Here is a 26,828-nt window from a genome sequence, read left to right as displayed (position 1 = left end):
GAACTGTCGCAACAAGAGCAGTCAGCGACTAGCAATGCTTCTGGGGGTAACTTGTCTTCTGTTTTGCCAATGCCTGTCACTTATTTACAAGTCAAGTCAGAGGTGTAACAGAATACTCGCCACTTGCCTGAATGAATGCAATTCCAGCAACATTCACTTGGAACTATATCACCATTCTTTCAATGTCATTGGGACAAAATTCTGGTACTCCCTCCCTTCCTAACCCCATGGTGGGTGTCCCTACACTTCTGCAGACTCACTCCCTGGCTCTGCTTTCCTTTTCTTCTTTCTATATCCAGAAGGGCTCTTGCACACAACTGAATGGTTTACCCCCACACCAAATCACTGACTTTTTTTGTTATTAACTGCCACCAGTAAATCACCCGTGTCAATTAGATACTTATATGTAAAACCTATTAAGGACAATGCAAAGCATCAAAAGGTGATAGGAGGTAGGGAGAGCAGGAAGGGGCTAAATCAAAATGGAATTGAAGGGGGAAATAAAGTACTCCACACCCTGTAGTTCCCTGGCTCTGCTTTTTCTAAAATTAAATCAACCCGCTCAGGGATGTTTTTACACACCTCGTGAGCAGAGACCTGAACCCAGGCCTCCTGGCTTAGAAGTAGGAACACTACTACTGTGCCAGAAGAGCCCTAAGAATCAAAGTCTCAGTTGGAGGCCAGCAACATTAGCCTTTATGAGAGTTGAACCCATAACCATGGCATTATAAGCACCATGCTCTAATCATCTCAGCCATCCAGCCATGGCTCTGCTGTATTTTTCTTCTCATATCCAGAAGTGCTCTTACACACAACCAAACAGCTTTTCCACCTCCAAATCATCGTGCCTTTTTTTTGTTTTAACCTATTAACTGTCACCAGCAAATCACCCGTGCAGTCAATTAGAAATTTGCACACAAAGCCCATTAAGGGCAATGCAAACTATCAAAGTGAGGTGGGGTAGGGATATTGGGAAGGGGCTAAACGGAATTGGAAGGAGAAACAAAGCATTGTATTCCCTGTGGTTCCCACCTCTCCCTCAAGACATTGACAGCATTGATGTCCAAGTGTGCTCCCTCTCCAATGACGCCTGGGGATGAACATAACCATGTACTGGCTCTGTTTTATATTTTTTTCTCTCATTTCTATACTTCAAAGTGCTATCATGCACAACTGAGTGACCTTCTCACCCCCAAAATCACCGTGACATTTTTTTTTTTCCCTTTAACTACTAGCAGTAATCACCTGTGTAGCCAATTCAGTGTTTACATGCAAAGCCTGTTAAGGGCAATACAAACCATGAAAGGTGTGGGATAGGTAGGGTGCAAGGGAAAGGGCTAAATAAAAATGGAGTTGGAGAAGGAAATAAAGCACGGTATCCCCCATTGTGAATACCTTTCTCTAAAGGCATCAAGAGCATTGATGGACACCATGTGTTCCTTCTCCAATGACACCCACATATTAACATAACCACAGACTTGTCTGCTTTATTAAGGGCTTAGGTGATGAGTTCCAGCAGGGTAGACCATTGCTTGTTATCAAAGGAACTCATATTCAATTTGGGGCATTTAAGCGGCTATTAGATAGGCATATTGATGATAGTATAAGGTAAGGGTGGAGGTTAGATAGACCTTAGGTTTAGGGTAAAAGTTCGGCACAACATCGTGGGCCGAAGGGCCTGTACTGTGCTGTACTGTACTGTCCTATGTTCTATGTTCAACAAACTCCACAAGTAATTCCCCATTGGCCTTGCAGGGGTTATCACACCCACAATTTATGAATAAATACAATAAGACTAATCTCTAAGCAGCTGTGCAGAGGAACTAGGTAGCTGGCAAAATATATGGAAAATTTTTAGCTTGTGGGCAAGCTTTTTTAAGAGGGCTAAGACCAAGACAGCAGGGTTTGGGGAGTATGCTCCAAGAGCAGCTGAAATGCAAGTCTGTACCTTGGTCCATAAAGGCTTTCTTGTCCTGAGGATTTCCAGCAATTTTTGTTTTTTATTATATAAGCCTATCTTGCTGATTGGTCTCCCTATTGATTTGTTCCCTTCTTCCCAAACATCCTTTGCCGGAAAATAAAAGGATGGCAGAAAGTATGGAAGCACTGAATATTATTTAAATAGTGAAAGACTGCAGAAAGATGCAGCAGAGAAAGATGTGGGATCCTTATGTATAAATTGCAAACAGCTAGCATATACATTCAACAGGTAATAGGGAAGGATATGAAATGTTGGTCTTTATTTCAATGGGAACGGAGTATAAAAATACTGAGGTCTTGCTAAAACTATGCAAGATAGCAGTAAGATCACAGTTGGAATACTGTGAACAGTTTTGGTCCCTATTTCTAAGGAAAAATACCTGCATTAGAGGCAGTGCATAGATGTTTCACTGGATTGATCCCGGGTATGGATGGATTTTATGAAACCAGGTTGAGTATTTTGGGCCTATACTCATTGGAGTTTAGAAGAATGAGAGACGACCTATTGAAACTTTATTGAAGAATTTATCATTATCTTTCCTTATTGAAAGATTGTTGGGGTGACTTGACAGAGTAGATGCTGAGAGAACCAGACAGCATTATCTCAGTGCAAGGGATCGTCCACTTAAGACAGAGATGAGGAGGAATTGCTCCTCTCAGAGGCTAGTGAATCTGTGGAATTCTTTACCATAGAGGGCTATCAATGCAGGGTCACGAATTATATTCAAAGCTGAGCTAGACAATTTTAATCAATCAGTAAGGAAATTAAGGGTATGGAGAAAAGGTAGGAAAGCAGATGGGAATTATCAACCATAATTATATTAAATATTAGAGCAGATTCAATGGCGGAATGAGGGAGGCAAGAGCTTAGTGGTAATATTGCTTTATTACTAATCCGGAGACCCAGAAATTCCCAGTTCTAGGAACTCAAGATCAAATCCCATCATGGTAAATGCTGAATTTAATTCAAGACTTTTTATTGAATTCAAGAGTCTAATGATGACCATGAAACTGTTATCAATTGTCAGGAAAATACTGATGTCTTTAGGGAAGGACCTTATCTGTTCTGGTCTGCATCTGACTCCAGACCCACAATGTGGTTCAATCTTAACTGCCCTCTGGGCAATTAGGGGTGTGAAATAAATGCTGGCCCAGCCAGTGATGGCCACATCCCATGAATGAATAACAAAAAAAGGTCTGCTTCTGCCCCTACGTCTTTCGGCTTTTTCTCACCTCACTGTTCCTGCCTCTCCTTTATTTCTCACGGTGACGGACTCTCAACTCTTCTGAAATAGCCTTGAAAGCCACTTTGTTTGAGGGCAAATGTTAGGGATGGACAACAAATGTTCCTTTGTCAGCAACGCCACAACCCATGACAGAATAAATTACAAATGTGCATTTTTCCTTTGCTTTCTTTAAGAACACAAAAAGAAAGCAAGCAGCAGTAGGCCACATGGCCCCTCAAGCTGCCCCTTCTAACATCCTAATTTTTAACTTCACCTCCCCTTGGCATCTGAATGCCACCAGAACAAACAACACTTGTTGTTACAGATAAATTAATGACTTTGATTTTAGTGGTAAAAATTTAAAGAATCACCTCAGTGGAGAAGCTTCCTAATCAAGATGTGTTTTACAGGGAAGTATGCACAGCTCTCACTATTCCCAAAAATCTTTATCTTAGTTCCTATCACCTTACGTAGCTCACAATCAAACAGCAAATCCTCCTTTGCATAATTGCATTAGTCATACTCACAATACCATTTTCTCTATGTAATAGAAAAAAGCAGGAAGTATCATTTGAATTTCTACTATGCCTACGACTTTTTTGTAGCTTTTTACCATATGCAAGAGACACAGATCCTTTCCTTTCTGCTGTCTGTAAAATGCATGATCTTAATATCCACCATGATAATCTGCATAATTAATGTATGCATACTATTATAATATAAAATAACCAGCAACTAATACTTCGAGAGCTATTGAAGCTTCTATTTGTGACTCCCTTTGTGGTCAACCAGTTAAAGCTTTACCCCCTTGTAGAGAACAATGAAAGTTTGTGTTTTGGAAAATCTACCTAAAAATGTGAAGATGTGGTTAACAGGTTGTATATGTGTGTGTGTGCGTGCATGTGCGTTCGTGCATACATGCATATTGTCAATGCACACAAACATACTTAGACCAGTGAGTACAGGGTACAATTCTGAAATTTGCAGAGGACATGAAATTTGGAAGTGGAGTAAACAGTGAAGAAGATAGCAAATTACAGCAAGAGGTCATAAACAAGGTGATGAACGGGTGACACATGACAGTAACATAGACCAGTGTGAGGTGATATAGTGTGGTGCAAAGAATGAAGAGAGACAATACATACAAATGGTGCAATTTTACAATGGGTGCATGTAGAGAGAGGCCTAGAGTGTTTGTGCCCACTTCTTTGAATGTGACAAGACAGGCTAGGAAAGCAATTAATAAGATAAATGGGTTTCTAGGCTTTATAAATAGAGGCACAGAGTACAAAAAATACTTAGGTTTATAATCACAATAAAACATACTATTTTAACCCCAGTCAGAATTTTTGGAAGGAACTTTGCCTGGTCAGGCTAGTGCAGTGGAAAGATTTTTTTCGAATTGTACAAAATATATTCTAAGACCTTCCTGCTTTCTTCCATCTTTCCCAAAGCCTGCTGCAAGGCATTAGTGGAAAGGCAATGGTAGCTACTTGGCAATAGTGGACAGATCACATTAGGTGTCTGGAACACAGCACTTAGAGGAGGCAAGTCAGCAAGAGCTACAGGTGCTGGAGGGATGTGGCAAGTATGATATCAGGATTTGCAATGACAGCAGCATTACATTAAGGCTGATATTAATAACAGCAACCTTGAAAACCTCGAGCAGTTCTTATAGGAGACTTCTGTTAACTCTGTGTCTTCCTTTCAGTGTTCTCCGAAGTAGCTCCTCTAAGGTGCTATGTTCTAATCACTACGCAACCATTGTAAAAGGGCCTTTTAAAATCATGGTGTTGATTTAAAGTCTTGACTCATCAACTTGCCTGCCATCCCTAATTGGACAGCAGTTCTGGTGGTGGATTCCTAACTGGATGCCTTCAACTAAAAGGCCTACTACTCATGTCTTTGAAAGTGTCACAACAGTAAAGCAATCACGGAGATACATGGGATCTTTGGCTTTATAAACAGAGGCTCATAATACAGAAACCTTGCTGTTTGTGTTAGAACTTAAGACAGTGAGAACTAAGGTTCCTTAAACAACACCTTGTTAATCCAGAACCACTATCATCTAGAAGGACAATGGCAGCAGATACATGGGAATGCCACCACCTGCAAGTTCCCCTCCAAGCCACTCACCATCCTGACTTGGAAATATATCGCCATCTGTTCAGTGTCACTGGGTCAATATCCTAGAACTCCTTTCCTAAAAGCATTATGGTTTTATTTACATGAAATGGCCATCAGTAGTCCAAAATAAAAACGCACCACCACCTTCTCAAGAAGAAGTAGGGATGGTCAATAAATGCTGGCTTAACCAGCAATGTCCACATCCCATGAGTAAAAAATAAAAAGCATAAAATTAACCAGCCTAAAGATGTTTAGAGAGCAGAAAAGATTTCTTTCTAAATGTAGTTTCAGATGTAAAGCTATTTCTCAGCAAAAGTAGATAATCTTGCTGATGAAGTCACTAAAATGCATATCTTGTGGTAGAATGTATTGCAAGGAGTAGTATTGGGCCACATATATCAAGACAGATAAAGTTTCAATCTCTGATATACACTAGATTCACTACCTGGAGCCCAAAGGCTTTGGATGCATTGTCATAGAGGTCCAGGAATTGGAGGGCAAGAGTTCTAGGTTAGTTGAGAAGCAGCCCTGGCTGGAACTGTAAGCTTGTTGATATCAGGGAGGTCCATATAAATTAGGAACAGAGAAAGGCCACTTGTTCCTTAAGCCTGGTTTGCCATTCAATGAAATCATGGCTGATCTTATTATTCCGCATTCTTGCTTACTCTCAATCGCTTTTCTTTCTCTTGCTTGGTACAAATCAGTTTACCTCTGTTTAATAATATTCAAATATTCTGCTCCCACCACCTTTCAAGGAAGAGAACTAAGATTCCAAAGATTTGCCACCATCTGAGAAAACAAACCTCCTTACAACAACAACAAAAACAAACCTCCTGTTCTCTATCTTGAATGGGCAACTCCTTATTTCTAAATACTGATCCATAATTCTGGATTATCCTACAAGAAGAAGTTTCCTTTCTGTCAAGACCCTTTAACATCCTATATGTTTTAATCAAGTCGCCTTTCTATGTTCCACTGTATACAAACCTAGCTTAACCAACTTCTTCGCATAAGATAACCCAACCATTCCAGGTGCTGGTCTAATAAACATACCCTGAACTACCTCCAACATGACTTTGTGTGAGGAAAATCATGTCTCACAAACTTGATTGAGTTTTTTTTTGAGGAAGTTACCAGAATGATTGATGATGGCAGTCTACATTGTTTGTTTGGATTTTAGTAAAGCCTTTGACGAGGTTCCGCATGGTAGTCTAATTCATAAAATTAGGTCATATGGGATTCAGGGTGAGTTTGCCAATTGGATACATAATTGGCTTAATGGCAGGAGACAGAGAGTAATAGTGGAGGGTTGCTTTTCGGACTGGAGACCTGTCACCAACGGCGTTCCACAGGGATTGATTCTGGGTCCTCTTTAGTTTATCATTTACATAAAAGATTTGGATGAGAATATAGAAGGCACGGTTAGTAAGTTTGTGGGTGACATCAAAGTTGGTGGCATTATAGACAGTGAAGAAGGTTTTCTAAGATTACAAAGATCTTGATCAAATGGGTCAAAGGGCTGAAAAATGGCAGATGGAGTTCCAACTGGATAAATGCAAGTTATTGAATTTTCATACAATAAACAACGGTAGGGCTTATACAATTAATGGTAGGGCTGTGGGTAGTTTGGAGGACAGATGGACCTAGGGGTACAGGTACATAATTCTTTAAAGTTTGCGTAACATAAGGACAGGATGGTTAAAAAGACGTTTGGCACACTTGCCTTCATTCTGCAGTCGTTTGAGTATATGAGTGGGACATTAAGTTGAGGCTGTTCAGGACATTGGTGAGGTCTCTTCCAGAATACCGTGTCCAGTTCTGGTCGCCCAGTTATAGGAAGGATATTATCAAGCTGGAGAGGGTTTAGAAGAAATTTATAGAATCCCTACAGTGTGGAAGCAGGCCATTCAGCCCATCAAGTCCTCAAGGAGCACCCCACCCAGACAGTATGGGCAATTTAGCATAGCCAGTCCACCTAGCCTGCACACCTTTGGACTGTGGGAGGAAACCGGAGCACCTGGAGAAAACCAACACAGACACGGGGAGAATATGCACAAACTCCACACAGATAGTCACCCGAGGCTGGAATTGAACCCTGGTCCTTGGTGCTGTAAGGCAGCATTGCCAACCACCGTGCCACCCCATAATTTACTAGAATGTTGCTGGGTATGGAAGGTTTGAGTTATAAAGAAAGGTTGGGACTTTTCCACTGGAGCATAGGAGGTTGAGAGGTGACCTGATAGAAGTTTATAAAATAATGAGAGGTATAGATAGAGTTTATGGTAGTTGCTTTTTCCCTAAGATGAGGAATTTCAAAACTAGGGGGCACATTTTTAAGGTGACAGGACAGACATTTAAAAAAGACATAAGAGGCAAATATTTTACACTGAGGATGGTTTGCATATGGAATTAATTTCCTGAGAAAGTGGTGGATGCATGTACAATTACAACGTTTAAAAGACATTTGGATGGATACATGAATAGGAAAAGTTTGGAGGGATATGGGACGGCAGCAGGCAGGTGGGACAAGTTTAGTTTGGGATTATGCTTGGCATGGACTGTTTGGACCAAGGGGTCTGTTTCCATGCTGTATGACTCTAATGCTCTATAACACATTTATATCTTTCTTTAAATGAGGAGACCAATGTTGTACACTGTATTCCAGATGTGGTCTCACGAGTGCTCTATATAAATCAATCATCACCTTTCTACTTTTGTATTTAATTCTCTTTGCAACAAACAATGGCATTCTGTTAACTTTCCTAATAAATTGCTATTTCTGCACACAAACCTTTTGTGATCCATACACTAAAATCCTGAGCCCTCTGCATATCTGAGCTGTGTAAGCTCTCATCATTTGCACAATATACTTTACCATTATACCTACCAAATGGACAATTTCACGTTTTCTCACATTTTACACCATATGCTACATCTTCGTCCACTCTTAAACTACCTACACTCCTTTAAAGCTTTCTTATGTCCTCTTCACAACTCACTTTCCTACACATCATCAACAAATTTAGCAACCATATCTTTGGTCCCTTCATCCAAATCATTTATATAAATTGTAAAAAGTTGAGACTCCAGCATTAATACCTTTCATGAACCACACATTACATCTTGCCAATCTGAAAATGACACACTTGTGACTATGCTTGATTACCTGTTGGCTGCCAATCTTCTATCCATGCCAATATCTTACCCCCTGAATCATATGCTTTTATTCTCTGCAATTAAGTTTGATATGGCACACATTTTCACCTATGGAAATCTATGGCCCCCCTTTATTCACAGCACGTATTACATCTTCAAAGACCTCTGTAAGATATCAGTTGGAGAAATTTGCAAAGAAATGAAAATTTAGTTAAAAATAAAATATGCATAAGAATTGAAGGAAGTCATGAAAAAAGCATATTAAATACATCCCAGAGACAGTAAGAACTGCAGGTGCTGGAGTCAGAGATAACACAGTGTGGAGCTGGAGGAACACAGCAGGCCAGGCAGCAGAGGTACATCTCATCAAGTTTGAGTGATGTATACGCCAAGACATGCCAATACATTTAATTGACTGGAGATTTATCTTGGAAAGTCATGAAGTTCCACAGATCATTGTTTTCTTAAAAGTTTTGCCTCTGGGTAATCATCTATTTTGGGACATTCTGATTCAACTAATTATGTCTGTTTCTACCCATGTGGAGTACATGCTATTGTCTCAACTGATTTCAAAAATAATACTTTAGCAAACTTTAAAAGAAAAACAGGAACTGAAATGGGGGATCAATGTATTCCTACTGTCCTAGCAAATGGTGCATCTGCATTATGATAAATGCAAGACCTTTCCTTTCAATTAGGTAACTTATTGAAGTAACTTAAAACAGATTAAACTCTTTAACTAAGCAGTTACCTCACAAGGGAATAACTAATCAGAACAGATGTGCCACAGAAGATTTGTAGTAGTAAATAGGGTGCAACAATTGGCCTTTGCAATACTAGACGAGGGCAGTGGGGGTGAGGATGGGGTAGCCAGTGTACCTGTACGTGTTAATATATTGTTCATACAAAACTGGATAAAATCAGATAAACTGTGATGCCTTTCAAAAATGAACAGACCATGAATATCCCAATTATTCTAATATTTAGCAATCCACTTTTTTTCTTGGGGAGGCTGGTGGTGGAAGGTAGAAGAAAAAGGAGCTTTTTGAGGGTCTGCACTACTTCTCCCACTCCTCCCATTCAGGCAAGTACCTTTAAAATACTACTTACTTTGTTGGTTGCAGCTTAACTTGTGACATCTTTGAGTACTGTGGTTAGGCTGCAAGTTGTCCAGTTTACTTAAGTACAACAACACCAACTGCCTGTCAGCAGGGTAGGCAGTGGCTCTAATATTATCCATTTCCTTTAATATGAAAAAGAATCCAAGCTTTCATACATTTTTCACCTTTACCAATGTGGTGGGTGACGTACCTTCTGCTCTTCTTTAATTGAACATAGAACATAGAACAGTACAGCACAGTACAGGCCCTTCAGCCCACGCTGTTGTACCTACCTATTACCCTACTAAGATCAATCTACCCTGCATACCCTACATTTTACTATCCTCCATGTGCCTATCCAAGAGTCGCTTAAAAGTCTCTAGACTTCGCTTCCTTTTAGTGGTCAGAGAATGGTGGCTGCGTGGATGGATTTCTAGGCTTTAGTGTCTGGGCTCACATAGAAAATGATGCCATTCAGACTAAATAACAAGGGATTGTTAATATGAAGCCTGTTCTGGCAAGTGCCAATGTTTTCAGGAAAAGAAAAGAGAATGGAGGATGTAAAAAGAACTGACTGCAGGACACATTTATTAAAGTAATAAATATTCAGAACTGTCTACTCCATTCCAAAGCAATTCCAGTGAAATACAGTGAAACAGTTCTTATAAAATATGAACAGCTTACAGTTCCAATTTAATTTATTTGTAATGCTTAAAATACAACCATATTTAATGCGATGCATACCAGTGTTTGACTTTTAATTTTTAAACAGAAGCAAGAGCTGCTACTGCCTGCAGTGGTAGGTTGGTACCCTAAGAAAATAAGCTAATTCTGCTCATGTTGATCCTAATATACTTGTACAATTCTTTTTTTTTGCTTCAAATATCGCTTACCACTAGTAGCAACAATGACAGGCCTTCAATCGGTAGACTATCACACTTGGCAAACATAGATTCGTTTGTTCTCTCAAGATCTAACTCAAAGTTGGAAGTCCCAACACAATAACTGCATTGCTCAGTAACTTCCACAATTTATGTGGACATGCACACCATTTACTTCATTGAAATATGAGTAACAATACAGCTGTATCATTTCCTAAGTCAACTATTTTTAGAGGTACCCGTCATTGATTCCTCTAATTGAATCACACAATTTGAAATGGACTGTTATGATAGAATGATTTGAACTGTGGTTAGAATGAGTTCCCATTAGGCTCAGGCAGTCTGTTCCAAGTGGCGATAAAAAATTCAAAAAAGGTGAGGAGACGTTACTGGTTGAAGATGTGATATGTGCACTGTCTTACCTACAGAATAACAACAGTTTTACTTTCATTGGGATATAGTTTTAACACTCTGACAGTTTGCTGGTGTTAACAGGGGAGGCAGTGGTATGGTGGCAATGTCACTGGACTAGTAATCCAGAGGCCCAGGTAAACATTCTGGGAACAGAAGTTCAAATTCCACAATGGAAGATCGTAAAATGTGAAATTAACAAAAATCTAAGATTGAAAAGAAAAGCTTGATGGTGATCATGTAATCGCAGTTGCTTTTCATAAAATCCAACTGGCTGAATAATGTTCTTTTAGGAAGGAAATCTGCCATTTTTACTGAATCTGGCTACATATGACTCCAGACCCACAGCAAAATTGTTTACTCTTGTGTGCCTTTAATTAGGGATGGGCAAGAAATGCTGGCCCAACCACTGACACCAACATCCCACAAATGAATATTTTAAAAAACTGGAACTGGGCTCACTGGCGAACAAAGAGTTTAGAGGTAGAAGATGGGGCTGCTGATGTGGAGGTAGACTGTGATCTGGGACTTTGTAGTAGTTGTTAAAAAAAAAATTCCACCCATCACCCTACACACAATCCCCATGCCCCATCCATGCCAACTCATGCTGCTTCTTGGTCCCTCATATCTCCATTTCAAGCCATGACCCACTATCCAGCTTCAATGCCACCTCATACCCCCAAGGTCCCTCCTCATATATCCATCTTTACAGCCCCGAAGCCAACTTAGTGCCAACTCATGCCATCACATACTCTCTGCTCATCACCCTTTGCCCTTACACTCTTCATGACAACACACTCAATATCTACCATGGGCAAGGCCTCAGAACCCATGCTGAGTTCTTAACTGCCTTTTGATGAATTCAAAAAGTCATTCTATTTATAAAAACTCATCAACTACATTTAACTTCCTTCAACTACTTAATTTCTTATGAAAACAATTATTTGTATTCACAGCCCCACTTCAAAGACTTCAATAAGCATTTAGTGCTGTCAACAAAACAGAACTGACAGGCACCTAATTGTGATAATTACGGGTTGTAAAATCAGTCATGCAGCATAAATCCTAGTACATATGCCTCAGCATTGTGATCATTCTGCGTTTCTCAATATGGGACATCTCTTTGGCACAGCACAGCCAAACGTGTCCTATTATTTACTCAATGTCCACAAGCACCCAATTTGCAGCAAGCTTATTGGAAGGACAAACTTGAAAGCAGAATACACGGTTAACGGAAAGATTCTTGGCAGTGTGGAGGAGGAGAAGGATCTTGGGGTTCATGTCCACAGTTCCCTGAAAGCTGCCACTCAGGTGGATAGAGCTGTTAAGAAGGCGTAATGTGTGTTAGCTTTCATTAATAGAGGGATTGAGTTCAAGAGCCGTGAAGTTATGCTCCAGCTATACAAAAGCCTGGTTCGGCCACATCTGGAGTATTGTGTCCAGTTCTGGTCACCTCATTACAGGAAAGATGTGGAAGCGTTGGAAAAGGTGCAGAGGAGATTTACCAGGATGTTGCCTGGAATGGAGGGAAAGTCTTATGAGGAAAGGTTAAGAGAGTTAGGGCTTTTCTCTTTAGAACAACAAAGGATGAGAGGTGACTTGATAGAGGTGTACAAAATGATCAGAGGTATAGATAGAATGGACAGCCAGAGACTTTTTCCTAGGGTGGAGGTAGCTATTAAGAGGGGGCATAGTTTTAAAGTGAGTGGGGGCAGATATAGGGGAGACGTCAGAGGTAGGTTCTTTACTCAGAGTGGTAGGGGCGTGGAATGCATTGCCGGAGACAGTAGTGGAGTCGGCCTCGTTAGGGGCATTTAAGCAGCTATTAGATGGGCAAATGGATGATCGTATAAAGGTAGGGGTGGAGGTTAGATAGACCTTGGAATTAGGGTAAAATTTCAGCATAACATCGTGGGCCGAAGGGCCTGTACTGTGCTGTCCTGTTCTAAGTTCTATGTTCCAAAGCAGGAGAGACCCTGGTATTGCAGTAACATCACTGAGCTAGTCATCCAGACTGCCAGATTAATCCTCTGGATTCAAATAATGAATTCATTAAACTCTGGAATATAAAGCTAGTGGCAGTAATGGTGACCATGAAACAATCGTAGATTGGGGTAAAACACTCATCTGGTTCATCACAGTTCTTTAGGGAAAGAAACCTACAATCCAGTTGACTCTTAGCTGCTCTCAAGGATAATTAAGATGGGCAACAAATGCTGGACTTTCCAAATATGCCCACATCCTGTGTTATGAAGTTGACTCTTTAATATTTCTTTGAGTTTTGAAGAATTATGGAAAATGAAATCTATTTCCAGTTATGTGCAGATCCTACTAGGCTTCAAAATATGTTGCTGAAAAGCCTTCAGTCAGTAAAACCTTTTTTTGAAAGGAATAAATAAGGCTTCTTGGAAATCATGCAACTTGTGATAATTGCTTGTATTGCTGGTGATCCTTGCTAGGTCCATTTGAACAGTGCTTTGGGCTTCAAGAATGTTTGGTTTCATAATTATTTGGAGAGAAGTCAGCTAAAGAGAAAGCAACTTCCCAGATCAGCTCTCCTGTTTCTGAATTGCCCTTGCTGTGAGATCAGGATGAAACATGATATTTCTTCTGAAAGAACTTCGCATTATTAAGCTTCCTGTGCAAACTGAGCTTGGCAACACCCCAGAGGCAACTGTGCGTGATTTGTAACTTGACCACACATGCAAGACTATCAGATCAAACAGAAGTTGGAACCTTATCTTTATCTGTTTTATTCTTTTTGCCTTCAAAAGTAGCCACCATTAGTTAGAACTTCTCAAAAATCAATGTTTAGAGAGAGAAATCTGTTTGACTTTCCCTTCACTTAAAGTTTGTTTGTGTGTTTTGAGTTATATAGAGGGGTAAAGATTTATACATTCATATACAATCTCTGTGTTAACCAATTTTGTTTTGTAATAGATCAATAATTTTGCATTTATTAAAAAGGCTCAGTGATGGATCTTTTCAATCGAAGTCTACTATGGGGCAAGTACACAATACTGGGACTTGGGCAAAACTACTTTTATTTTAATTCTGACCCCTATGAAGTAATAAAACTAGAATGGCAGACTTCTTCCATCTCTGTTATAATACATGAACAAATATTAAAGAAAGAGATCACAATGAAGATAGAAAGCCTGGTTGATATTTTTCCCCCATCTCAAAGCAAATTTCTGCCCTAGCTTAGATAATCCTATAAAACTGAGACTTTCCTAGTCAGTATGTCTTGTTTCTACACTGCTACTACACCTCAAATTGAGTCAGCAGGAAAACTTTCAATCCTATCCATTATCGATATGCAGCATGGAACAAAGAGTAAATATTAAGCCACAGAGTATATTTACAATAGGCATTATAACTTACCACAGACAGCACTGAAATTATAAACTTCAAGTTGCACCCAGAGACTAAATTCAAAAAAGCAGCCACTGTTCACTCTGCAGATGTACCACCCAGTATCATTCACAGAGACTGGATTAATCACAAGCTCTGGGGTATTGCCATTTGGAACCTGTGTCAAAGAACAGAAAACTCATCCGATTCCAAAAATATGTATCAACTTTTACAGATATTCAATTGATTGCATCACATCTATGACCATCCATTGACTCATTTTTCATTGTATGATAGTTAAGATGTTTGCATGTTTTGGATTGTTTCATTTTCATAGAATCATAGAATCCCTACAGTGTGGAAACAGGTCATTCAGCCCAACAGGTCCACGCCGCCCCTCCGAAGTGCATCTCACCCAGACCCATTCCCCTAACCCTGCAGTTCCTATGTCTAACACACCTAACCTAAACATTCCTGGGCACTATGGGCAATTTACCATGGCCAGATGTGCACCTGGACTGAGGAAGGAAACCCACACAGACACAGGGAGAATGTGCAAACTCCACACGGTTGCCCGAGGCTGGAATCAAACCCGGGTCCCTGGCACTGCGAGGCAGCAGTGCTAACCACTGAGCCACCATGCCGCCCCAAATTTAATTAGTGTTCCATATTCTTTTCATTAAACAGTGGAATAGGTGAGGATATATCATTTCGGGTTTGTATTGAGGTTTCTTTACATTGCAATGTGTCATGGAGGCAATACGAGTAAGAGTCTGAAGACCACAAGATCAAAGAAGTGGGAATAGAAATAGGTCATTTGGCCCATTGAGCCCATCAATAAAATCATGGCTGATCTGAGAATTGTAAAATCTACTTTCTTGCCTTTTCCCCATAACCTTCAATTCCCCAATGATTAGAAGTCTGTCTATCTCAGCCTTGAATATACTTCATGACCCAGCCTCTGCAGTAAAGAATTCCACAGATTCACTACACTCAGAAGAATTTCTTCCTTATCTTGGATTTAAATTGGTGACTCCTTACTCTGAGATTACTTCCTCTTGTCCTAGACTCTCCTCACAATGGGAAACAAACTTTCCACATCAAGGCTTTCATGCCCCTTAAGACTCTTAGATGTTTCAATGAGGCCACCTCCCATTCTCCTAGACCCCAATGAGTGCTGGCTCAACCCACTCAACCTTTCATCACAAGAAAATGCCTTCATATTTGGGATAAACCGAATGAACCTTCTCTGGATTGCTGCCAAAGCCAGTATTTTTTTCCCTTAGATAAAGGGACCAAAATTCTTCATAGTAGTCCAACTGTGGTCTGACCAATGCCTTGTACAATTTTAGCAAATTCTCCTGACTTTTATTCTCCATTCTCTTTAAAATAAAGGCCAAGAGTCCATTTGGCTTCCCTATTATCCCTTGAACTTGAATACTAGCTTTTAGTGGTTCAAGCACGAGGACTCCAAAATTCCTCTGCACTGCAGCTTTCTGCATTCATTCCCCATTTAAATAATATTTAGTTCTTCAATTCTTCCCAGCAAAGTGCATGGCACCCCATTTTCCCACGTTATATTCCATCTACACAGTTAACTGGTCTTTATCCCTCAGTATACTCTTTGTATCATCCTTACCACAAGTCTTCCCATCTCTATTTTCTGTCACCTGCAAACTTGGTGATACTTGCACTATTCATGTCATGAATATATATTGTAAATAACTGAGGCCCCAGTACTGTTTCTTGTGGCATTCCAATAGTTACAATTTGCCACCCTGAAAATGCTCCCCATCTCTAATTGCCCATGAGAAGGTGGTGTGAGCTGCCATTGTGAACCATTGCAGATGGTTGGGCAGTGCTAATAGGAAGGGAGTTCCAGGATTTTGATGCAGCAACAGTAAGGGAATAGCAATAAAGTTCCAAGGCAGGCTGATGTAGGTAGCTTGGCTACTATACCTTGGTGAAGGAGAGAGTGAATGTTTAAAATTTGGTGGATGGTATGACAATCAAGTACATACTTTGACATGGATGGGTCAAGCTTAGAGTTTTGTTGCAGCTGCAGTCATTGAGGCAAATGCAGAAGATGCCATTACACTCTGACTTGTGCCTAGTAGATGATGGTGGACAGGCTTTAGGGAGTCAGACTTACTTGGCTCAGAATTCTCAACCTCTGACTTGCTCTGTAACCATCGATTTATACGGCTAGTCCATTTCAACTCCTGGTCAATGGTTACTTCCAGGATGCTCGTTTGGGATCATTCAGTAATGGTAATGCCATTAATTGTTAAGGGGAGATGGTTAGATTCCCTCTCGTCACAGATATTGTTACCAGGCACTTGTTTGGGATCACCGTTATTTGCCATTTATCAATCCAAGCCTGAATGTTGTCCAGGTCTTGTTGCGTATGGGCAGGGACTCATCAAAATCTGAAAAGGTGCAACTGGTACTCAATTTTCAGCAAACATCCTCTCCTTTTGATCTGATGATGAAGGGAAGGTCATTAATGAAAGAGCTGAAGATGGTTGGGCCATGACTACTATCCCGCGGAACTCCTACGTAGATGGCCAAGGGGTGTGATGATTAGCCTCCAATAACCAAGTAGTCTAGGGATGATTCTAACCAGTTTTCTTCTGATTCCCATTGACTACAATTTTGTCACAGCTATACCAATGCAACACTTGGTCAAATGTTCTCTTAATTTTAGTCACTGTTATATCCCCCCCTTGCATTCAGCTCTTTTGAAAAATATACAAAGTTGAATTAAATTGAATGATGCAACTACTGGGAAGACTGTTCTGTGGCCATTACCTCTATATCCTTTCGAAACCACTGATATTCAACATTCGGATGGCCTGCAGCTTGGCAAAAGAGTCTCACTGCCTGACCAGCCAGTACAGCCTGGGAAACTGGCTGGATGAGTATCTTCAATGAAGCTGAAATTAAAATAATTTATAAATGAAAGAAAATTAACATTCAAAATGTACTCGTATACTAATTATACAAAGTAACCCATTTCCTAAACTAAGATTTTTGTATAACTGAGAGGCATACCCATGTTCACTTCAAAAGATTTTAAATTACTTCTGATGCAACATGATTCAGCTTTCATTCTTGTAATCATTCCTGGCAGTTTACTTCTATTAATTGAATCTTTTTTCTGTGTCTTTACTTTCTTATACAATTGACGTAAATCATAGATTCTGAAGTAATAAATACGCAGAATGGATGCATAATTGGTAAATGAATATCAATAGAGAAAACTGAAAGTCTGGTGAAATAAGGAGGCCATGTATTCCTTGGAAAGGAAGTGCAAAATGGGATATTGGAACAGAGATCTGGAATACATTTACACTGATCAATAAAAGTAGCTATGCAGGTTAATAATTATATGAAACAAGTTTGAAAAATCTACTGGGGTTTATTTACATAAGGATAAAATTGAAAAGTAATAAAGGTTATGTTAAAACTGTATAGAACCTTGTTTGAACTAGAACTGAAGCCCTGGGAAGCATTCTGATCTCTACGTTATAGAAAAGGGTATAAAAATACTTAAAAATTATGAGAATGATATCCGAATTGAGAGGCTATATCCATCAACAAAGGGTGAACAGACTAGGGCTCCTTTCTCCAGATACAGAAGACTGAAAGTTGACTGATTATAAAAAGAAAACTTGGTAAGGTGGACAGAGAAAAGATATTTCCACCCTTGTGTGCAACATCAGAGTCAGGGGCCTCAAATGTAAGATAACCAGTAAAAAATTGCCTATACTCTGCAACAGTTAGAATGTGGAACTCACTACGACAGGAAGTGGTTAAGGTAAATAGCAGAGATGTTTTCAAAGGAAAAACATGACTGTGAAATGAAAAGAAGAATACGGTTAGATAAAAAAAAGGGGCTAAATGAAAAGGAATGCAATGAGTCTCAAATATAGCATAAACGCCAGCATGGACTTATTGGCCAAATGGCCGGTTTCACTGCTGTAAACACTTTGCTAGGTTGCCCAGCAGATCAATCTTCAGTAGGTGCAACATTGAAAGGAAGCCCTGAAATAGTTAGAGTAAATATCTACTAGCTACTTTCTATCTTAGGCTCCCACCATCTATATTAGACAACCAAAACCAGAATTCCAGTTGTTACGATAGATTCCTCACTCATAAGATCTAAGTTTGAAGCTACACTGGCATGGCCAGAAGTGTATAACAGAAGTGTGAAAATGTGGATATTCTTCCACTCTGGATGGACTTTGCATTGGTGAATTCCAGCAGCACTTTTGGGATGAATCTCAACTTCCAAAACAGGTACACAGGTCAGATCAGAAGTCAAATATTTTAAATATTGAAACAGAAACCCAAAACAAACCCCCTCCCCATTGTCAAAACTACACACTTCACTTTAAACAAAGGCACGGTGACAGGTAAATAACCAACCCCTCACATAAGGTGAGTTATCCATTTAAATATTTTAACGGGGCTGCAGGTCTTTTTGTTTAACTTTGATATTAATTTTTACCTCAAGTGGTTAGGTTTCCCTCACCTCAGGAAATCTGGTGAGTTAATGGTGGTGTGTAGGTTTGAATAAAGGCAGGGCCTTTACAGGACTGCTTTTGGTCCAAGAAGAGCGGCAGTACTTTTTCCAAGCCCAATTTATTACTCAGTAAACACAACCCAGTCGCTCTCAGCAACATTTGTGCTTTCCGAGACCAAGAAACATTTCTTCCCCTTCCCCCAACAATGCAGCAAATATCTGCTCTCCTTCACCACCTTTCCCCCACCCCCCTAAGGGCCATCACTTGACCCTCCACAACAGGCACTGGACCAACCTCACCCCTTATGACCAACAACTGTTTCCTCACCTCAGCATCAGTATTCCCCATGACCACCATCATATTCCGTTACCCCTGACTACAATCAAATCAGTATCTAAAGCCTCACACCAATCAAATCTCTTCCCAACACTAACCCACAACCACAGTTATGCACCCCAACCACCATCTACATGCCTATAGTCACCCTCCCCTGATTAGTGTCCTGCTCTGACCTTCCTCAATCTGCCTAGATGCTTCCGCGTTAACCTGGCTGTGACCTTACACTGCATGGATCCCCACCTGACAGGTCACCCCTCTAAATAGCTGGCTGTGACCAGGAAAACTACAGCAAAATATTTCAAGACATTCCGCAGTTAAATACTGCTGGACACTCATGACACTCTGCATTCCCCAACCTTAAAATAATGTCCCCACATGAAACATGCCCCAAGCAAAAATCCAGTCTTGCATGTTAAAGCCCAGCAGCAAAATAGAACACATACCATTTAAAAGTAAATTATCTGATTAAATTTTACATGCAAAATCTGCAGCTCACCCCTTAAGAATGGCTGGTTAAGCCAGTCAAGTGCTTAGTAGCAATTAGCGGAGCCTTTGTGGCACACAATGAACTACCTTGAAATAACCCTGGATCCTTCAATTTGTGTCAGATCTAGGTTTGTACATTAAAAGTGCCCTCCTGCCCAAACAGGTGAATGGTCCGGTCACCCATTGTGACCAAGGATCGGAAATCCCTTCATCCATATCACATATGGGAATGAATGAATGGTGTGGTGCCCATACAACTCTCTGTTACCCTCTTCCAATCAGCTGGTCCTGAAAATGGGATCAATAAGTCTATTATTTTAAAAAAAACTGATCAGCTAATCTCCATAAACAAAATGTCATTTAATCTAACCCGAGGATCTCAGCAGCTGAAAGGCTTCAGTCTGTCCCAAAGCTTGAAGGAACTCCAACAGGTCTTTCACAGTCACACCCCGGTTGCCCATCACATGGAGCAAACTCCGGCTGGGGCTTCCTTCTGGGTCCAGTACCTTCAATGAGCATTTATCTAGGTCCTCCGAGCTGTTAAGAAACAAAAAAAGACATTTTTCAGATCATTAAGAACTGAATTCTTAGTGATCCAATCATTACAAAGCATTTGAATAACAAAAAAAACTCAATGAGAAATGAACAGGGAAACAAAAAATAACCAAGTCAAGTAATGCAATTCATCATGAGTAGCTTTGAATCAATTAAACCTAAATGCATTCAAGAAGCAACCATGGTATTTCTACAAAAGAGTAGGGGAATAATGGTTCAAATCAATACATCAGATGCTGAATTATTGGGTGAAGTAACCTTTTCTTGTGAACTATCATTTTAAGGTCAAATGTTGGTTGCATAAGCACTGTGTCAGGCAGTGCACCTACAATCCAGGTTTCTCTGTCTACACATGTACCTATGGCTGAGAGACAGTTTCTCATATGAAGACAAAGACTTACCTGAAACAAAATCTATAGACAGAATTTTCCCAGCCCCTGAATAACACAGACAATGACGAGACAGTTGTGAAAATATGACAAGAATTGATAAATGAGATTCTCAGAGTTGAGTAAAAGAAGTCCAATTTCCTGCATAAGGTTTCAACAGTTTGTTGAGCTGCTCGCTAGTGAGTGGCGAGCAACCTCACACATATCAACGTCTCATTATTTCCTAATCTTGCCTCATTTGCATGCAGGTTGCTATTCTTGTAGGTAATGGAGAGAGACTAGTGAGCGCCAATTCCTGACATGAAATTCAGAGCAGTTACCTAGCAGCCACAGGTCACTGGCACTTTCTTTGGGCATCCATCTTAGCCTGCATTCCCCAACATCTCAGGGTACGCTGCATGGGTAGCAACCACCTACACCCTCCATTGTGTTGGCACCAGCCCTCACTAGATCATCATGGCACATTTGGGGCTCACCTGTAATAGTTCACCAACATTCCCACTAAGTGCACCATACAGCTGCTTCAAGATTCACTGCATGCCTGTACTGATGTTTTGAAGTCACTTGGAAGTGACGCATCTTGGAGGATTGCATACCAATAAAGAAACTTAGAGGCAATGTTGTATTTTAGTACTCCAATACTGCACCTTGTAGCTCACCAGCACCTTACAATTGCAAAAGATCACCATCCAGGGATAGCCTGACAGTCTTAAAGATGTTGCTAAGAAGAATTAATTGATTTTTGCCCTTCAGAGATGAACCTGGTGTATCACAGTTGTTTTCAACGTCAAACTAGTTCTAATAACGCCAAGATATCATGTCCACGTTATACTGGTACACATAGGTACTCATTGCACAAGACAATTAGCAAGTGAACCTCTGCATTGGTCAGGGAAGGAGGAATCAGAATACTCAAAAACTCATGAATGCATGTGACGTATTCCAAATCTATCAATCCCAGCAGTGGAGGTAGTCTTTACATCCACACAATGTTTCATCCACTCCTGGGACAAAATTATAAACAGACCTATTCACAGTGCAAGGGAAAGATTGTATCCTTGTGATGTAGAGATTACTTCTGTAAAAATTTCCCATGTTCAGTGACTTTGCAACATACAAACGTGACTACTCTAGACGATGAATGTTATTTTCAATCCATTTGTTAGATAACTTGTGTGCTGAATGGGAGTGACCCAAACCACATCACCATCCAATCATCTATACTTCAAATGGTAGCAAAGCATATGATACTTACCATTTAATGCATTGTCAGTACCTGCTGTTGATAAATATGGAGCTAGACAAGCACAGCCGGTTGGACAGCATGCGAGGAGCAGGAAAGTCAATGTTTTGGGCTGAAACCCTTCGTCAGGAAATCCAGCATCAGCAGTCCTTGCTATCTCAAAGCCAGGTTGTTGCATTGCATTGCTACATTTTTGTGCAGCACAATGAAGAGATTACCGTCCCCAGTACAATTTACACTAGCAACACAAGTGCAAGCTACCTTACCGAGCAACCAATTTTATAATTATTCTGAGACACAGGACATTCTCGTTTACCCCTACCTGAATAAAAGAGATATATGCAACAGTAGTGTCCCAATCCTGGACTGGGAAGCCCAGGTTCAAGTGCCACCTGTTCTAGAGGTGTATAATAACATCTCTGAACAGGTTGATTAGAAAAATAGGTTAATAAAAAATATGAAAGTTAGGTTGAAGGGTGGCGGTGTCTCTATTACTGGGCCAGAAGGCCCAGGTTCAAGTCCCACTGCTCCAGAAGTGCAACAAAAAAAACACATAGCTCTTCAAACCTGCAGACAATCACCAGATCAGAACAAGCTGTTTATCCTCCAAAACATTACATTAAAACCTGAAATGATTTTTCTTGTAAACATTTTTTCAAACCTGTTTATATAACTAATGAATTGCATGCTCGTGTCTATGTACAACCATGTATAACTGATTGGGATAATTTTTGTCTTTGGAAAAAGAGGGATGTTGTGTTTACCTCATCATCTGTATTTTTTATTCATTCACAATGAGGGTGTCACTGGCTAGGCCAGCATTTATTGCCCATCTCTAAATAACCAAAGGGAAGTTAAAAGCCAACCACATTGCTGTGGGTCTGGAGTCCATGTAGTCCAGAACAGGTAAGGATGGCAGATTTCCTTTCCTAAAGGACATTAGTGAATCAGATGGGTTCTTCCTGACATTCAATAATGGATTCATGGTCATCAATTCAAAGTCCAATGGGTTTCAAAGCCAAGTCCTTAGAACATTAATTAGGTCTCTGAATTAATAGAACACTAGGCCATCACCTCCCCAGTAGTATACCTTTAAGGTACATGCTCATAATATTATCACTGTAACATTGAACATGACATGTAGGAACATGACCTGTGGTTGTAAGGGTCTCATTTGAAGCAGGATATACTATTGAAAGTATGATGCTCTGTTGTAATCTATTAATATTATGTCTACAGACACTTAAATATGCTTGTGAATTTATTGTTTGTAATAAGATAGCTCAGATAAAGAGTCATAGAGGTCTACAGCGCAGAGAAAAGACCCTTTGGCCAATTGAGTCTGTGCCGGTCAGAAAATAAAATCTAACTATTCCAATCCCATTTTCCAGTATTTGGCCTTGTATGCAAGTGTACATCTAAATACTTCCTAAATGTTATGAGGATTTCTGCCTCTACCTCCCTTATAGGCAATGTATTCCCGATTCCCAACACCCTCCGAGTAAAAAGGAAACTTCCTCACATCTCCACTAAACCTCGTGCACCTTACCTTAAATCTGTACCCACTGGTCATTGATCCCTCCACCAAGGGGAAGTTTCTTTCTGTCTAACTGTCTATGCCCTCATATTTTATACAATCATACTCCAGCTCAGTCTCTTCTGCTTGCACGAAAACAACCGGAGTCAATCCAACTCTCATCATAACTAGAACTGTCCAGTCCATGCAACATCCTGGTAAATCTCCTCTGTACCCTCTCCAATATAACCACATCCTTCCTAAAAAGTGGATTCCAGAACTGTGCAAAATACCCTAGCTGTGGCCTAACCAACCTTTTAAATAGTTACCTTTACCTCTAAATAAAACAAAAAAAGTGCAGATGTTGGAGATCTGAAACAAATACAAATCAAAAATTGCTGGAGAAACTCAGCAGGTCTGGCAGTATCAGTGCAGAGAAAACAGCATTAATGTTTGAATCCTGTGACCCTTCTTCAGATTTGATAGCATCTAGGAAAAGGTGGCATCCATGCTGATGACAGAGAGTTGGGAGGAATAGGAGTGAACAGATAGGTGGACAGGCAGCCCAGGGAGGGAGGGAAAAGAAGGAGATGGCATATAAAGGGATTGTAGATATTAAACCAAGGAAGAAGAGAAACTGGAGAGTGATAATGGGGACTATTAATAGTTGAAAATTGTTTGGCTGTATCGAAAGCAACCCATTTCATGACACGACCTGGGTTGTAGGGGTAGATGATAGATAAGGAATGGATTGTTCATGCTCTGAAATTGTTAAACTTAATGTTGCATTATTCCAGCATAACCTCCCTGATCTTAAACTCTATACCTCAGCTAATAAAGGCAAGTACCCCATTTGCCTTCTTAACCACTTTGTCTTCCTGATTGGCTACCTAAGGGATTGGTGGACATCCACACCAAGGTCCCTCTGATCATCAGTGCTTCCCAGGGGATTATCATTCATCATGTATCCCTTGCCTTGTTTGGCCTGCCCAGATGAATTCCCTCACATTTACCCAGATTGAATTCTATTTGCCAGTGATCAGACCCTGTGACTAGCCTATCTATAGCCTCCTGTAATCTAAGTCACTATTTCCCCTCATTATTTACCACCACACCAATTTTGTACCATCCACAAACTCAGTCCTCCTACATTCAAATCTAAATTGTTTATACATACAATGAATATACATTACACCTTAATATGCAGAACTCCACTGGACACAGGCTCCCAATCACGGAAACACACCTCAATTATCACCTTCTACTTCCTGCCGCTCAGCTATTCTGGATCCAATTAGCCAAATTTCCTTGGATCCCATTGGCTCTTACTCTCACTGTCAGTGTCCTATGAGGGACCTTATCAAAAGCTTTCCTGAAGTCCACATGACTACATGAACACAGTGCCTCATCTACACATTTAGCTATCTCTTCAAAATGTTGGGCAGACATGATCTCCGGTTTACAAAACCATGCTGACTGTTCTTGAGTATTCCTTGCCTCTCCAAGTGCAAATTAATTCTAGCTGTCAGAATTGCTTCCAATAGTTTCCCCACCATTGAGGTTAGACTGACTGGCCAGTATCTCTCACTCCCTTCTTGAATAACGGTACCACATTGACTGTCCTCCACACCTCTGGTACCTGTCCTGTGGCCAGGGAGGATTTGAAAATTATTGCCAACACTCTTTCCTACCTTGCCTCACTCTACATTCTGGGTCACATTTCATCTAAGCCCTGGAGATTCATCTACTTTTAGGTCTGCCAGACTACTCAATTTCCTCTCTGACATACTAATTTCTTTAAGTATATCATAGTCCTTCCCCCTAATTTCTATACCCAAATCATCTGTCTCTAGTGAACACCAACGCAAAGTATTCATTTAGAATCTTTCCTACATCCTCTGGCACAAATTATCACTGTGGTCCTTAATGAAACTCTTCCCCTTGTTTTCCTTTTACCTCTAATGTACTTGTAAAATAACATAGGATTCACCTTTATTTTACCTGCGATTATTTTTTCCACTTTTCTCCCCCTTTCTCTCCTAATTTCCTTTTTAAGTTTCCCTTTGCACATGTCTTTTAGGGCTAATGCCGTTTTGAATCCTTAGTGTCTGCTATCAGCCTCCTTTTTTTAATTTCATCCAACTCTTGATATCCAGGGTTCACAGGATTTATTGGTCCCACGCTTTGTCATGATTATGCCTGTACTCTCTCTATTTCCTGCTTGAATGTGTCCCCCTGCTCTGACACAGATCTACCCAACAGTATCTGCTCTCAGTTCAGTCTAGCTTAATCATACCCGATCTTGTTAAAATTGGCCTTCCCCAGTTTAGAGCTTTGATTTGTCCTTTTCCATAACAATCTTGAGTACAACAGAATTATGATCACTGTTTGGAAAATGCTTCATCTCTGATACCTCAATCACTTGCTTGGCTTCATTACCTAAAATTAAGTCCATACTGCCCCTCACTATTATTGCAATCGATATATCGATTTAAAAAGAATGTATTTTAAGAATTCTGCTCTCTCTGAATCATTCACACTATGACTACCGCACCTAATTTGGGGTTATTGACACCCCCATATAATCACAACCTTATTAAATTTACACTTCTCTGAAATTTACCTACAGATCTGCGCTTCGATTTCTCTAAGATGGTTAGGGGGCCTAGAGTACATTCCCTACAATGTGATTGCTCCCTTTTGGTTTCTAAGTTCTACCCACACGGCTTCATTTGAGGAGCCTTCTAAAGTGTCATCCTTCCTTAGTGCTGTAATTGATCCCCTGATCAAAAATACAACAACCCCTGCTCTTTTCTCTCCTTCCCTCTCTTGCCTGAAGATCTTATATCCTGGAATATGGGGCTGCCAATCCTGCCCTCTTCAAGCATATCTTAGTGATAACAATTACCTCATACCGCCATGTTTTAACTTGTGCCCTCAACTCATCCACCTTGTTTGTCAGGCTCCTTGGACTAAAATAAATACCATCCAAACTTGCCAAACTCCATGTAACTTGGAGTTAATGGTGCAGTGATAATGTTACAGCATTTGTAATCCAGAAATCTAATGTTCTGGTTTGATTCCCACTGTGGCAGATGGTGAAGTCTGAATTTAATTTTAAAAATCTGGAACATAGAGCTTGCCTAATGGCAACCTGCCGATTGTCATAAAAACCTATTTGATTCACTAAAGAAAGAAAATGTGCTACCTTTACCTCGTCTGGTCTACATGTGATTCCAGATCCATTGCAATGTAGTTGACTCTCAAAAATGGAGGCAATTATGGGTGGGCAGTAAATGCTGGCCTAGCCAGTGAAACCCATATTCACATGAACTAAAAAGAAAAGCATATTCTGTAAAGGAATAATTAAAAAAAAAAAGAGTAAAATACCCCTATCGGAGGCAAAACACACATGAAAGTCTGCCTCTCTGCTGCAACAAAAACAAAGTTGCTGGAAAAGGTCAGCAGGTCTGGCAGCATCTGTGAAGGAAAAAAAACAGAGTTAACGTTTCGGGTCCGGTTCTGAGGAAGGGTCA

At 40.2% G+C, this 26,828-nt stretch overlaps 1 protein-coding gene across 1 annotated transcript in view; it reads right to left on the bottom strand.

Annotated features, from left to right (window-relative positions):
* LOC109916622 (MALT paracaspase 1) overlaps positions 1–26,828 on the bottom strand; it is a 99,731-nt gene that overhangs the window by 63,420 nt on the left and 9,483 nt on the right. Inside the window, exons 2-4 of the mRNA XM_048604224.1 lie at positions 19,960–20,126; positions 17,047–17,171; positions 14,266–14,413 (exon numbers count right to left, since the gene is read on the bottom strand). Of these exons, the coding sequence (XP_048460181.1) occupies positions 14,266–14,413; positions 17,047–17,171; positions 19,960–20,126 (440 nt within the window). The remainder of the gene's footprint in view (positions 1–14,265; positions 14,414–17,046; positions 17,172–19,959; positions 20,127–26,828) is intronic.

The sequence above is a fragment of the Rhincodon typus genome, chromosome 1 (genome assembly GCF_021869965.1).
Source record: "Rhincodon typus isolate 14 chromosome 1, sRhiTyp1.1, whole genome shotgun sequence".
NCBI lineage: Eukaryota > Metazoa > Chordata > Chondrichthyes > Orectolobiformes > Rhincodontidae > Rhincodon > Rhincodon typus.
This window is presented reverse-complemented; position numbering and strand designations above follow the sequence as displayed.